We start from the raw sequence: 14,701 nt of genomic DNA on the forward strand, positions 1-14,701 counted from the left end.
CGCATGTCCTCTTTCCAGCTGGAGCTTTATTTTTTTCCCTCTACTCTCATTTCTAGGCCTAAAATCAGGTTAACGTTTTATAAGGAGCTTAGCGCAGAGGGCCACAGTGTGCCACTAATGTAATAGAGTATCCCTCCCTCTCCCTCTCTCACACATTCTCATCTGTCCTCTTTTCTCTTCGTGCATTTGCTTATCCTGTCATGCAGTGACCTTCTTCTTCTGTCTTTCTTTCATTTCTCCCCTGCGTGTTTTTCCCCTTCTCTCGCTCCTTTGCCTCCGTATCTCCAGATGTGGACGACATAATCTTGAGGTTTAAACATCAGGGCTGTGACACGGCTGAGCGCTCCGTGCGGAAAAGGCGGCAAACAGGGGGGAAGAGAAGCAGAGCCGCTGGTTTAGTCCCCCGGTAAGTTCAGTTTCTTTTTCACCGAATAGTGTGTGAATGTGTGTGTGTGTGTGTGTGTTTTTTAGGTGAGATTCTCGGGGGAGTTTAGTGCTGCACCATGGGACGTGGGAAAAAATTAAGCCCTAGTTGTGGATTATTATGGTGCAGGGAAATCTTACAAGGATCTCTCTGCAATGTCAATAATCCAGTGGATTATCCTCTGTTTCTCCAAGGGCATGGCTCTGTGAACAGAAAAACCTTGATTCGTGAAGATTTTAGTTTCATGCACTGTTGTTGAAATGTATTTATGGGTAGAAGGGTTAGTGTTTTCTTTTAATCAGATATCATAAGACACTTTTATTCAGTGTCATGGGACAATCATGGACCTATATCATTTGGGCAAAAAAAAAAAGAAAAAAAGGTGTACTCCACGATACAAGAGGTGCAGTGTGGACTTTGCATGTTTGTCTACAACCTGATACATCTCATCTTATCAGGCAGCCATGCCGGGTTACGCTCTGTTGACTCCTTGACTACACGGGTAGAACAAATAGAGGGTGGTTTATTCATGCATCTCAAACCGAATACTGTTTCCAGAGCAGGTATTTGGGGGAAAAAATAAAAGTTTTTAAAGCAGAAGAAGAGAATGACCTCAATCTTTCTGGTGTAACTCATAAGCCCCATCTGCTCTAACCTACAAAACATGTTTTTTTTCTTGTCACCACTTGATTGAACATGTTTTCCGTTGTGCATGGTCCTTCTTTGATTATGTTTAGCTGATCTTAAAGATAGGGTTTCCTCACCCACCCTGGTTACAGTAACAGTTAGTTATGTTCCTGATAGTGAACAGTAATAAACCTTTGAACCGCACGTCCATATTTGTTCTTGAGAGCGGAGCGTATGTCACTGAAGTATTCTTGCCTTCGTTTTTTTTGTTGATGCAGGCACTTTTGATCAGTATTTTCTCTTTTTAAATATCTTTCTCAAAGAGGTCAGAACTCAGGCAACATTTGTAACACGTAGAGTGCGTTTCAGCTCGTGGCCTTCATCAGGGCAAGATATTGAGAAAAACATTCTCGGACCCTTTTGAATACACTTCTGTTAATTGTCGTGGGCTTTTTTTTTTTCTTCAGGCATCTCCTCAATGGAGTCTTTCTCTGGAGATAAAGAAGAAAGCACAGATGACATTCCAGGTGAGATTATCTCTCGTGTAGTTCTAAATAAAAGTGTTACACAAGTTTTCTACATACATAAGCCATTGAAATAAGAGAGTATGCCAGAATTACACTGAAACAATCTTAACATCAGGTTATAATCTATGCATGCGATACAGATATTAGAAAACATAATCAGAGAACATAAAGGATTTGGAGATGTGATTGTGTGAATTCTGCATGAGCTGCTGTGACCTGGATCCGTCTCTATCTCAATGTCTGTCAGGACATAAAAATTCCAAGCGCAAGTTCCTGAAATCCCTTCACATCAGGAGGGGTAAGAGAACAGGCGCAGAGGAAAACACCAAACTCAGCCAGTCAGCCAGTGACATAACTGCAGGAAAGGGACTGGGTTCAGATGAGCATTTGGCGTGAGTGTCTAACATGTCAGGAATTCATTTCCAAATGTTAAGTCTCAGACCCACTTTCTCATCCTTAGTTATTTGTCCATACCTTTGATATTCTTTTGTTTTGCCACTTCAGATGCTCCGAGGGAGAGATGGGATCCCGAGCAGTGTCCCACGACAGCATCTTCTTGGCTGCTCAGGCTCAGACAGACGATGAGCCAGCCAGGGTTTTGTCCCAAGAGAATGTTCACAGCAAGATCAAAGCTCTGCAGGTATTGCTTTTTATTCTCGGCATGGTGCTCCGAATGAGGATCTTATGGTAACTGGGACTCATTTAAAAGCATCACTCTGTGCCCTGCTGTCATAGATGAAGCTTCAGCTGCAGAAAATGCATTTCGGGCCACCAGCCATGTTCCTGCCAGTCAAAAATCCAGAGGAACTCGGAAGTCATTCGGAGGATAGCCTTCACCACAGCTTTCATGATGCCTCAGGAGAGGACGTCACCCTCACCAAGGTGACTTATCATGCCAGTCAAGAGTCACAAATATTCTATTTAAAATAATATAAAAGTATTAGTATTTCAAAAAAAGTTAAAAAAAAAAGTATTATTTTCAACTTGTTGGCTTTATGCTTTAATAACATACTTTAAAAAGTCGAGCACATGCCGAGCATTATTTTGAGACACAGATTAGACAACGTGAGGATTTAGGGTCTATGTGGGTTTGATTTAAAATAAACTGCAGTGGTCACATTTCTACTTATGAAGGAACGTTTCACTCCGTGGAATGGCGTTTCGCATTTACGCCTTTTTATTCGCAACGTTAGTTGTAAAAAGATGAGATGTTGCGTAAAATGTAAATAATGAGAATTTGAAAGACAAATCACTTAGTTTCTATATTTCACTGAAAACAGTCCTAAAAGAACATATCAAACATTCATTTTACTTTTATTTGAAACATATATGCTCATTTTGAATTTGATGCTTGAGACATGTCAAGAGAGCTTAGACAGGGGAATGTTTAACACCATGTTAGGAAGAGAGGCCACTTAAAGGGGAACTCCGGGGCATTTGAAGCGTGTTTCCATTGCTAGAGGTTGTCAAATACTGATACTAGGACACAGAGAGGTCCAGATCTGCGCTCCCTGTGTGAAGATTGCTCTGTCCGCACAGCATGTCATGCGAGGCTAATACGCGGTGGCTAAGGGGCAAGCGCTAACCCTTCCACGTAAAACAACAACTTGCACACTGCAGAAACGTCACACCACTTTATAAACCATCCGACAATAAAGTCACAAGCCTTACCATCAAAACCATATGCATGGTTCTCACATTACTGGCATGGGGACGTTACAAAACAACTTTATAAACAGCATGTAACTCACCGGCTGGTTGTAGGCTCGCGCATGTGAAAGCCCAAAAGAGTCGATGGATGATAATCCCATATACAAAACAATTATTTTCTCTAGAAAAACTGCGTTCAAGTATTTAAAACATTACAAGAATATTACTGGGCATGTATTGTTGTAATGTTTTAAATACTTGAACGCAGTTTTTCTAGAGAAGATAATTGTTTTGTATATGGGATTAATCTCCATCGACTCTTTTGGGCTTTCACATGCGCGAGCCTACAACCAGCCGGTGAGTTACATGCTGTTTATAAAGTTGTTTTGTAACGTCCCCATGCCAGTAATGTGAGAACCATGCATATGGTTTTGATGGTAAGGCTTGTGACTTTATTGTCGGATGGGTTATAAAGTGGTGTGACGTTTCTGCAGTGTGCAAGTTGTTGTTTTACGTGGAAGGGTTAGCGCTTGCCCCTTAGCCACCACGTATTAGCCTCGCATGACATGCTGTGCGGACAGAGCAATCTCCACACAGGGAGCGCAGATCTGGACCTCTCTGTGTCCTAGTATCAGTATTTGACAACCTCTAGCAATGGAAACACGCTTCAAATGCCCCGGAGTTCCGCTTTAATGCAGTTTTGAAAGCCAAATGCATGAAACTGTTTAGAATTTCAGTTGCTCAACAGTTCAGGGTATCCTTTGTCCCAAATCTGGCCTCATAATATTGCGAATGTTTTCAGTGGGTGACAGGTCTGGACTGTAGGCATGTCAGTTTTGTATCTGTGCTCTTATTACGGAGCCATGATGTAATACCTGCAGATTGTGGACAATGACTTGCTGAAATAAGCAAGGCGTTACCTGAAAAAGATATCATCTGGTGGCAGTTGCTCCAAAATGAATGATTCAGTAGTAATGGGAAAACAGTACAACTAATCAATTCAATTGATTAGTTGTACTGTTGCAACACATGCACTTTGTGAGTTATGTTGTTGACTCTTTATTTACGATAAGATCAATGATTTTTTCTTTTCAGACAACATCTCAGCCAGTCTCTTGTTCACTTTCACCCACCCTCAAATTTGCACCAAACAAATCTCTCCCCCCAACTCTATCCCTTCCTTTTTCTCTCTCTGGCCCCCCAAATTCCTCTTCTTCTAATGTCGAGGCTCCATTGGACTTTAGTACCCCAGCCCAATTCCCCGGCTGCTTAGATACCTCTGCTGCACGCCACCGGATGTCTGTTAAACCCAGAAACCAGAGGGCCAGCATGAAGAAGAAACCCTCATCTGTGGTGAGAGACCATATCTGTTTCTCTGCCTTATTGCTTATGAAGACAACAACAAAAAACAAATGTCACTCGATTGCTCTCCTCTTTTTCAAATCTCTTTCCCACTTTAAGTATTTTTTTTCATTTTTGCAGAGTCAGTCTGGTTTCCCTTTGCACACCCTTAATAACATTGAATACCCAATGAAAAACTCTATGAAAGAGCAAAAGCGGGAGCTTGTTGTTCAAAAGGAGCAGACGGTCACGTTGGAGGAAGTACCCAAATTATCCAGCCAAAGTTTTGCCCAACAGAACCAGGCTCTTCCTAGGATAGGAGCCTCCCAGGTACAATGGGTTAAGTCTCCCAGCCTCGTGGATCCGGTGTCCAGTGGACGACCACACTCGTCCTTCATAGAGTCAGAAATAAAGGGGAAAAAAGAGTCAGATTTGGAGAAACCCGTTGTGTTCCACGATGAAAAAAATACTCTTAAAAAGGCTGAAACAACTAAACTCTCCCCTGACCAGCTTTCCTCAACCCTCGGCTCATTGGTGGCATCCGAGCTTTCTTCTGCTAACCAGCATCTTCGTGGTGAGGACAAAATCACAAGAGGAATAAAAAGACCAGCTGCTGGATCTGGCTCTTTCCATTCTTCCATCAACACTTCCAAAAAACAAGATTGGGAAAGACCTCGATCGGGCAGTTTTTTAGGAGAGCTGGGAACGATTGAAGCTAGGCATAAGGTAACCGGGGAGACAAATGAGAAGAGCATGAGGGAAAAAGAGGAACTTAAAAATGCACTACGCAGAGGCAGCCCATATGCTGTGGGGGGATTTAGGCAAGAGGGAGCGCCAACCAAAAGTTCAGCCCTTCCATGGGACAGAAAAGAAAGCCTGAAAAAGGTTGAATCAGTGACATCCTCCAAAGACGTACCCACAGATACGGGCGCTCTGGAGGCAGAGGAGGTAGACAGCAGCCAGGAGCCGGTAGAGGAAGCTGAGGAAGCAAAAGAGGTCCAGGAGGAGCAAGGAAAGACAGCGTTTGGCATTAAACTGCGTGCCACGTCTCAGTCGCTGAAATTGCGGTCTGAAACCGCCTCTAACCGTCATTCAAAGACAGAGCAGTGCGAGGACCAAGGTGACAAACAGAAAATACAGGAAATAAGTGACAATGCCAAACAAATGTCTGAAAAGCTTCCAGCAAACAAGTCTTGTGCAGTCAGACCAACAGGTGAGTCTGCGATAACCCTTCCTTTTTGACACTTTTTCCTTTATACAAAGGTATCGATCTATATCCTAACCCTATGCTACAGATTGCAGAAATAAATACTAAGCTGCTATCCCACAAGTTAAACATTGCACAGATGCATGCTGTAGCTGTGAAACAAGATAGGTCCCACGTGGTAAATAATCACTCCAGAAAGATAAGATTTCACTAATCACAGGGGAACTTTGTACTCATTAAAACACCACCCTAACTTGAACAGTGCTGCCAAGCGTATCTAACTGACTTGTTTCACTCCTCAGATCCAGTCACATCAGGCATCTCCCCTGCAGTCAAGCATAATACTCCCCTTTCCAGCAGTCTGCAAACCAACCTCACAGAAGTCAAAACAAGCTCTTCAAACCCCAAAGAGGCACAAACTACAATTCAGGAGCCTGAGCCTGGCCCCCAAAGATCCTCATCCGAGGTATCCTGGATTAGTCTGGCAATGGAAAAGACTAGGAGCCTCCAACAGCTTTTCACTAGCAGATTCCCCAGAGATTTTACAGGCGCGCAAACCGCTGCCCAACCCCAAGCACAAGTTCAGCCCACGAATCAAACGGAGGCGACTGGGATGCTGCAGACTGCAAATCAAGCATCGGTGCATACAACGATAGAAGAATCGTTTCAAAGCAGAAGTCAAGCACAGTCTGTCAAACCATCAATGCAACAGAAGATGGCAGTGACCTCTCCTCTTCACTCAAAAACGCCAAGAGAATCGCAAATGTCGAAACAAACCGCACAGGACCAGTCACAGCCAAACACAACTCAGTCTGTCGGACATTCAGTGTCTCACCCAACTGTTCAGACTATCCCATGGACCACTCAGTCTCCCTTACGCACTTCTTCACAAACAGCGACCGCATCCGAGCTCGCACAAAAGAATACCTCACAATCTCTGGCGCAGTCTTACCTTTCCTCAGGCCAGCACCAACCCTCTTGGAGCAATCGAGGTCTCCAGCCTACCACCCAGCTCAAATCCGCAACCTCGGCTTCAGTCTCATCAGCTGCAGTCCGCCCTTCAGACTCAGCCTTGGAAAGCGGAGAAAGAGAAGCCCCCTTGCAAAGAGAGGCTCCGTCACTCTCTATCAGACGAGCAGTTTGGACTGGTTCAGTGAACGAGAGGGCGGCTTTTTTGGAGAAACGGGGAGAGTGGGCCACACCGTCTTCCCTCAAGGTTTGTGGTATTTCTTTGTAACTCTCTTTCACAACACGTGTGCTATGTAATCTTCTTAACACTGTTTGACTTTCCAGGTCCAGACACTCTGCGTGCTAAATATATTGAAATCTTACTTAATTTCAACGTGACAAAGCATTTTTTCTTGAACTACAGAGTGAAGTAATCTCTGAGAGTATTTACAACAGCATGTTGCTACAGATCCTTTGATGTCGTGTTTTTTGACTGTCAAGGTATTATGTGTGTATCTCTAACTCTGTATTTCTTTTAGGTGGAACAGAGGAAAGCTCAAATAGAAATGCAGACATCAGGAGACCCCCCATCCTCCCCAAAAAACATACCCATAAACAACCCAATGGCGGAAGGAAGACAAGAGATGAAACCTGCAGGTGTGTTTTTTTTTCACACATTAGTCTTAGTGATAACTGTAGAGATATGTCATTGGTTTTAAGTGAAAACTCACCTGTTTTCTTTCTTTTTTCTTTTCAGAATCAAGCCCCTCCAATGTTCGAGAAAGGCTAGAAAAGCTGCGGGAAGACAAATGGTTGGCTAAAAATGTGGGGTCATCTTCACCCACACAGCCATTGGTGCTGCAGTCCATGTCTGAGAGCGGCCAGCCATCCTGGATGGAAATGGCCAAGAGGAAGTCAATGGCTTGGAGTGATAAGACCATGGACTGAATAAGGAAAACAGAAAGATGTACAGTGCAGGGTTTGGAGGCGAAAAGATGAATGACCCCCCCCCCCCCCGTTCCAAAAAAAAGCAGCCCTGTGGACAAATACTACCTTTATTGAGGTTAATGTGTTGAATGTTAGGTGAGGCTATCAGAGAGGTGTGATTCAACTCTGTGGTAAATTTCGAGCCTGTCGTGGTTTTGTATAATTTCTAACGACAAACTGTGAGCGATTCAGAGCACATGTTGAAAATTCCTTGTAATCCTGCATTAAGATAAGGTGTGTTTTTAGAATAATGTTTAACGTGATTCTGTAAAAAAAAAAAAAAAAAAGTGAATGTTAAATAATACATTTTTTTAATGGCAATTCTTGTTGCCATCCATCTTGGAGATGGTTATGGCCAAGAAAAAGATATTAAATCACTAAATTATATTACGCGGAGTTGCGTTTGATTCTCTGCAATGCTGCGGAAATGTGGAAGATGACTTTTTATGGAGAGAATGTGGAGTCAGACAGACGTTCGAGGGACAAAGTCAGATTCTGTGACCAGTGTGTCACTTCCTCACTAATTTGGTCTAAAGCGCCACCTGCAGGTCAAATATTGACATTGTCCTCAGCTCAACAGCATTACCGTAAATATGAATGGGCATCTGACCTTTGAATGGTCATCTGAAAATAATGATAGGGCCCCGTGTCTCAGTAGGTGTAAGTAAGAAAAGCTAATAACGGTCGAATTCTGTTTAGCAGGTTTGGTCAACAAATATTGTGCAAAGTAGGCTCATTAAATACTGTACATGCCGAAGACCTACACTTTATTGACTTCCTCTTAGGACCATATGGTTGTGCTTCAGTCATTCAATTATCCAATTTTGCAATTCACTGAGCAAAAGAGATGATGGCAGTAATGGGTGCATGAGTGGTGAACATTTAGACTTTTCAGTGTATTCAATTTCTATGTTCCATACAAGAATTGCATTTTTTTGTGTGTGTGTGTCCACAAGTAGAAATTAGACCTGTTTCTGAAGAAATCAGAGCAGTTTAATGCACCTTTTCCGAGCAGACATTTTGATTTGTCATAGCATGAAAAGCACAGATGTGCCAAATTAAATGAATGATGGCTAAGTACATACTAGTGCCTCAGTAAACCTTGATAATGGTCCAGCATGCTGGATATTCCAAGCGGAAAGCAGCCATCATTAATACCCCTCTAGATTTATTACTATGATGTCAGAAAAGGGTCTACAGTGGGACCCATTGGTCAATCTACAGACTAGTTTGATTAAGCATCAAGTCTTTCGATGCTTTGTATGAAAATAATTAAGTTAGTAAGAATAAGGTAACTTTATTCAATACAGTTTACAGAGCAATTTGTGTGTTCCACGCTGTCAAGAAGATCGTTAATGACTATGATCATTTTCAGTTTCACGGAAGTGTTTCAAGGAACAATCATATAAACCAGTGGACAACAGAACAACTCACAGGACTAACAAATCACCGTTTTCCACAAAACATATTGCCTTGAGTCATCACTAGCAGACCAACAGAAAACGACCAGCTCATAGGGAAGTTGGACAAGATGTCCTGCATGTCTTGTATAGTTTACAGAGACATCACACTTTTCCCAAAGGACTGTGAAGAATGTGACAAAATATCCAGAGGAACAGCAGGAGGCTTATGATAATCCATTTGCTTATTGCAGCAGTCCAGGGATGGACCAGATACAGGTAGAGAACCTTTGAAGAGTTGGAAATAAGTATTAAAAAAAAAGTGTCACAAAAATACAGAAATAGTACACAGACTATATCACATAGGTATACAAGTTATGTAGATCACATTTCATTTTTGTATAAACATTGAATAGAAAAATAATGGACATAAAACTATGAAAACAGAATACAATATAGTTAAAAAAAGAGACAGCCATTGCACTGTCATAAATAGATGTTGCACAGTTGGAGTTGGACGTGCAGCAGTTTGAGTGTTTTTTTTTTGTGTGTTTTATGTGTTCAGTTTGTTTTATCCCAACAGAAACACTTGCACGCCTCCACATTTCTGACAGGATTCTCTGGAAAAACACGTTCCTGCTGGGACTCAAGTGTAACATTTAATGAGACGTGTAGGTGATGAAGTGTTTTTTTGCCCCAGTGTTAAAAAAAAAAAAAAAAAAAAAAAAAAGAAGGACTGCCGAACTACCGAGTCACCTAAATACTGTTTTCTTTTTGCTGAGCTACTCCACTGTAATGCTTTAGTGAGTCAGTGTCAGTCAGCAATGTTCTCCTCATTTCGGAAAAAGCTTCAGCACGGCACCTCGCTTATGAAATTGCCCTCTGCGGCGGACCGGTAGAGGTCGCTGTAGGAAGTTCCTCCCTGCACCTCAACGTCCCGGTGTTACGAAAGCCCACTCACACGCGAGTTTGTAAACAACAGCGTGAGTGGACGAGGACGGCCATTCTCCCAGCTCAATGATATGAGGCCCCGTTACTTCCCCTTGGCACTGTTTGCCAGCTTCCTGTGCCTGAGTCGGAGCTACACCCTGAGGAGCTCCGTGTCCTGGGTCGTGTCTTCCAACGATGTGGACGTAGAGGACGCGGACCTGTCGGAGGAGGTCGCCCCGGCGTTGCTGGTGGACGGTGCGGCGCTGTGGAAAGCCAACGTCCTCGGAGACGGCTTGGAGACCCCCGGGGAACAAGTCAAGGCCGAAAGCGACGACGCTGCGCGGCTGTCCTCTCGCCTGTTCTCGTATCGGTTAGAGACAGTGAAGAAGTCTGGCGGCAGCTCTCCTCCTCCGCACCAGGAGACCGCCAAGACTGCTAGATACATATCTCATTACAGCGACTGGGGACATCTGGCCACCATTTCAACCCAAGACAAGGTAACACAAGGAAAAAGTGAAAGAACCTGAGTTAGTGAGCACTTGGGGAGTCCTTGCATATTGTCAGTGCATATAAATGAAATGAGAGAAGCCAAACAATACAGCTAAAAGAAAGCTCACTCTACATCTCTGTTTATCTGTGAGTATAGTGTCTTTACCCCCCCCTCCAAAAAACATTGTCATCTAATAAAGTAGAAAACAGTGACGTGCACTCACAGGTTTGCAGTTATGCAGGAAATTAGGCAAGGTCACAACGAGCAAGAAGCTACGGTGGCCCCGAGGTGCAGAGCATTAGAAAACAAGAAGAAGAAGATGAATCACTGAAATTTCTGAATCATTTAAACAAAATGGCCGTTGTTATTTAATTTAAAAAGCCTAAACAAAGATGCTTCATAAAGGATCTCGAAAACAGTGAAGCAGAGAACAGGTCAAGTCCAAGAGCACTGGTGCAACCGTTACCTTTTTTATTTCCAGGATTCTGAAAGTATGGATGGAGCCCGACATTGTTCTCAGAATCTTTGGTGTATTGGATAAACCACTAACACTAAGTGTAACCCAGCAGCGCCGCCTCACATATGGTGTCCTATTGGCAAAATATTATATATCTATATATTAAATATCCCACTTTTTTTGGAAAAAGAAAGAAGCACCCTCGTTCAAGTTGTGGTTGACAGACCTGACAGAAACACTTCTTCTGGAAAGAATCAGATACATTCTGAAAGATAAACTTGGGGACTTGTGAAACCAAACAAAATGCCCAGGTAGAAATGCACTCCTATGGAGGGAAGAGTGGGACATTGGACTTGGGTTTATGAAGGGGTGGGGTGGGGTGGGGTCTTATATCTGCCCCCCCCCCCCCCCCCCCCCCCCATTTTTTTTTCTTTTTATAACAAACGTCTTAGAGAAATAACCCTAAAACGTAAGGGACAACATTTCAGGTCTCTACTGCAATCTCCTGAGAGCACATTGAGAAATGCCTAGTAAGAGCAAATATTCCCTTTTCCTGTCTTACTCCTCAATCTTTTCAAGCTGAGCAAACACTTCCATTTGCACAGTGCTCAGAGAAGAGTAAAGAAAATGCAGCTGAAATGTTGCCAGGAATTTCTATGCATTGACAAGCAAGAAATCGCGTCCTTGTGTGTTTTTTTCCCCCGTTTTGTTATGCCCTGTGAAACCATCTTTGTCTTTTCCACTTGGTCAAAAAAAGCCTCGGAAGGACAATCGCTTAATATTTTGAACTAAGTGATAATGGATCGATCATTCCAGTATTTGTTTTGAGTATTTTTAGACAAAGGAAGGATTTAAAGGGCTTCAGCAATCATTCAACTGTCTGGTGACATCCAGTGTGTGTTTTTTGTTTCCCTCCAGATCAAAGGTATCCCCTTTGGGAACATCTTCTCAGTCAGCGATGGACCGCTGGACAACAGCACCGGAGTGATGTATTTCTACGTGACTCCAATGGACTACACTGTGGCGGACCTGAAAAGTAACCCCTACGCTTCTCTTACCTTCTCTGAGGCTGAGGGAGACTTCTGCAGGTACCTGTGTTATAGCTGTCTGCTGAAATACTACTTGTCCAACCAGGTTTCTTGTTTGATTATATTGGAGTAAGTGTGCTCACAAAAAGGAAAGGCATGCAACTTAGCAGAAAACTTAAACGGAATAAACGCTGTAAGCGTTGACAGCACAGTGGGAGAGGACCATGGCCCTCTACTTGAGCGGTTTCTGGAGGTGTAGACATGCCACTCTCCATATTTCTTCCGCCTGGGGAAGATTTCACAGAATAAATCTTGCCTCACATTACCATGCCAACACTCCTCCTTGTCCTCACATCCATCTCAGTCACTTGCCCACCATTTTTCATTTTTTTCAAACTGTGCTGTTTGTAGAGTTAAGCTCGGAGCCGGATGTGAAGTTGCGCTGGATGTTTTCACGGTATGATTAAAGCTGCCGTCGGCAGGTTTTCAAAATTGCGAGTCTAAAGTCAGAAAATTCGAACTGATACAACTTTCAGGTCCCTCCCCCAACCTCTAACAAGCTCCGAATCGCCCCCCAAACCCCTCCCCCTCTGTGGACGAGGTTGTGCACGTGAGTTCACACCAGTGTGAGCGCACACAAGCTGGGGCAGACTCATGCTCAGCAGCGTGTGCACAAGCTGTGATTGACAGGTAGGATTCCTCCACCCTAACTTGATTGGTTAAAAACAGCCGGGAGCACTCGGTTTTTGCAAGCATGATTACAGGCTTTAGAGGGAGCTACAGGTTTCGTTATTTTTCCTAAACAGCCTATTTAATATTCTACTTCCAGAATCCCATGACAGTTCAAGCTAATATGACAAAAAAAAAGTTGCCGACCGCAGCTTTAAACAATAAAGCCCTTGAGCAGTTTTGGTTGACCTAGCCCACGGTTGGGCACCATATTTTGTCCCCTTGTTTTTCTCCAGAGGGATATTCTGACTTGGTGAAAGATGCAAAGGGCCACATGTTGAGTGAAATTGAAACATGGGCACGGTATGAAATCCGCCTCTATCATACAGAGTTTTTTTAAGCATATCATGCTTGGTTGAAAATGTGGGGTCGCACTCCTTGAACATAGCAATATCCTCCTAACATGGTGAACATACTGCCTGTGAAATGACACCAGTGACAAAATCTTTAGATGTCTGCTGTTGGCTTTAAGAACTCCTTGGCTTTATAGTGAGTTTTGCTCAAGCATTCATTTTAAGTCTGGATCTGCCCACATAACTGCTGCTTTTGCCAAAGCCCCAATTATGACTGCACTGGTCAATGCGCAGGTGAATTATGTCAACACGGTGCTCCAGCAGTTTGCGCTGGCGCTTGGGATGCACTGGACTCGCTGCATTCCTCAACCTTAACAGCAGGTGTCGCCGCTGAGGAAATTATGTGGCTACATTACAGGAATATCATTAGAAGGATTCCTAGTAGAAGTACATTATGTACTCACAGACTTAAGAGTTTGCACTTCTCTGTTTTACTTTGAAGGAGTTTTCATGTTGTGTAACATTTATCATAACAGAACCGTCTTTGGTTTTGACGGATTGTAAAGAATCCTCCAGAAATGGAGCAGCAAAAATGGCACCTGAACAGTGCCCGGCGCACCTGTTAATGTAATGTCAGTTTTGGCACTCTTTGCCATTCGCAGTGTAGAGAGCAGCGAGCATAAATGCAGCATAAGTAATGGCTAAAGCTGCCTTTGGCCCTTGAGCCATATTTTGCCCATGTTTAGTCTAGCCTCAACTACTATGCAGTTGGAGTTGAGTTGTCAGTTCAGAAATTCTTGCAAACTCGCATGATAATTACGATGGCAAGTTTCTAATAGTCTTTGAAAAATTACAAAAAAATTACAACGGTTACATGTTCTACTGTGTTTACAGGCAAATGGTGTATGATCCAGAGGATCCCAGATGTGCTCGACTCACTCTAACAGGCAAGATGGTGGAGGTGGCCCCAGAGGAGCTTGCTTTTGCGAAGGAGGCAATGTTCTCAAGGTAACCAAGCTTATTGCAGCTATAGTATGGTACCACTTCATTTGGGTACATTTTTATTCACGTGTTTCTCTATTTTTAAAAGACATCCAGTGATGGCAAAGTGGCCAGTGGGACACAAGTGGTTCTTCATGAAGATGGATTTGATTCAAGTGTGGCTACAGGACTGGATCGGGGGAGTATCACTCATTCCACTGGAGGACTACTTCAAAGCTACGCCCTTTTGAAGCCCTCTCTTTTCTCGCTTCGTCAGCCTACGAATTCAGATAATTTCAGCAGTGTTTGCTATCGATAACACTTGTTGGCAAGGTGTGAGAACCAGCAAAGCAACAGGGCGAAAAAGAAAATGTTTTTTTTATTTTCCCAATCTTTTTGCTGTTTTAATTAGCAAGAGTGACTCTTCTTCACACTTGTTCTCCCTCAGCTTTGCTTGTCAGAGTTAAAATCAGAGTTTTCTCTGCTGGATGCATGAATGTATTTATAGTCAAACCATTTCAACCACTTTTATGGGTTTGCACTAATATATGTGTGGCGTTTAAAAAAACAAATAAATTTCCTATGGGAATGTATTTGAGAATTTAATCTCAACACTCCTGACCTGTGTGGTTTTTTTTGTGTTTTTTTTTAGGCAAAAATATGAATGAGGATTATATTGATT

The 14,701-nt window shown here is 43.0% G+C and overlaps 2 protein-coding genes across 2 annotated transcripts; both read left to right on the plus strand.

Annotated features, from left to right (window-relative positions):
* On the plus strand, positions 1 to 8,166 carry cracdla (cracd like a). The gene is made up of 10 exons (XM_075478663.1): positions 1 to 406; positions 1,519 to 1,578; positions 1,826 to 1,970; positions 2,083 to 2,218; positions 2,314 to 2,460; positions 4,324 to 4,581; positions 4,711 to 5,782; positions 6,079 to 6,992; positions 7,264 to 7,381; positions 7,482 to 8,166. The coding sequence occupies exons 2-10, from the start codon at positions 1,530 to 1,532 to the stop codon at positions 7,670 to 7,672; spliced, it is 3,030 nt and encodes a 1,009-aa protein (XP_075334778.1). The 5' UTR covers positions 1 to 406; positions 1,519 to 1,529; the 3' UTR covers positions 7,673 to 8,166.
* Positions 8,167 to 10,046: 1,880 nt separating this feature from the next.
* creg2 (cellular repressor of E1A-stimulated genes 2) lies at positions 10,047 to 14,625 on the plus strand. The gene is made up of 4 exons (XM_075479359.1): positions 10,047 to 10,538; positions 11,907 to 12,076; positions 13,933 to 14,046; positions 14,129 to 14,625. Exons 1-4 carry the CDS (start codon positions 10,134 to 10,136, stop codon positions 14,268 to 14,270), a joined length of 831 nt encoding a protein of 276 aa, XP_075335474.1. The 5' UTR covers positions 10,047 to 10,133; the 3' UTR covers positions 14,271 to 14,625.
* The last annotated feature ends 76 nt before the right edge of the window (positions 14,626 to 14,701 follow it).

This window comes from Odontesthes bonariensis, chromosome 12 (assembly GCF_027942865.1).
Source record: "Odontesthes bonariensis isolate fOdoBon6 chromosome 12, fOdoBon6.hap1, whole genome shotgun sequence".
NCBI lineage: Eukaryota > Metazoa > Chordata > Actinopteri > Atheriniformes > Atherinopsidae > Odontesthes > Odontesthes bonariensis.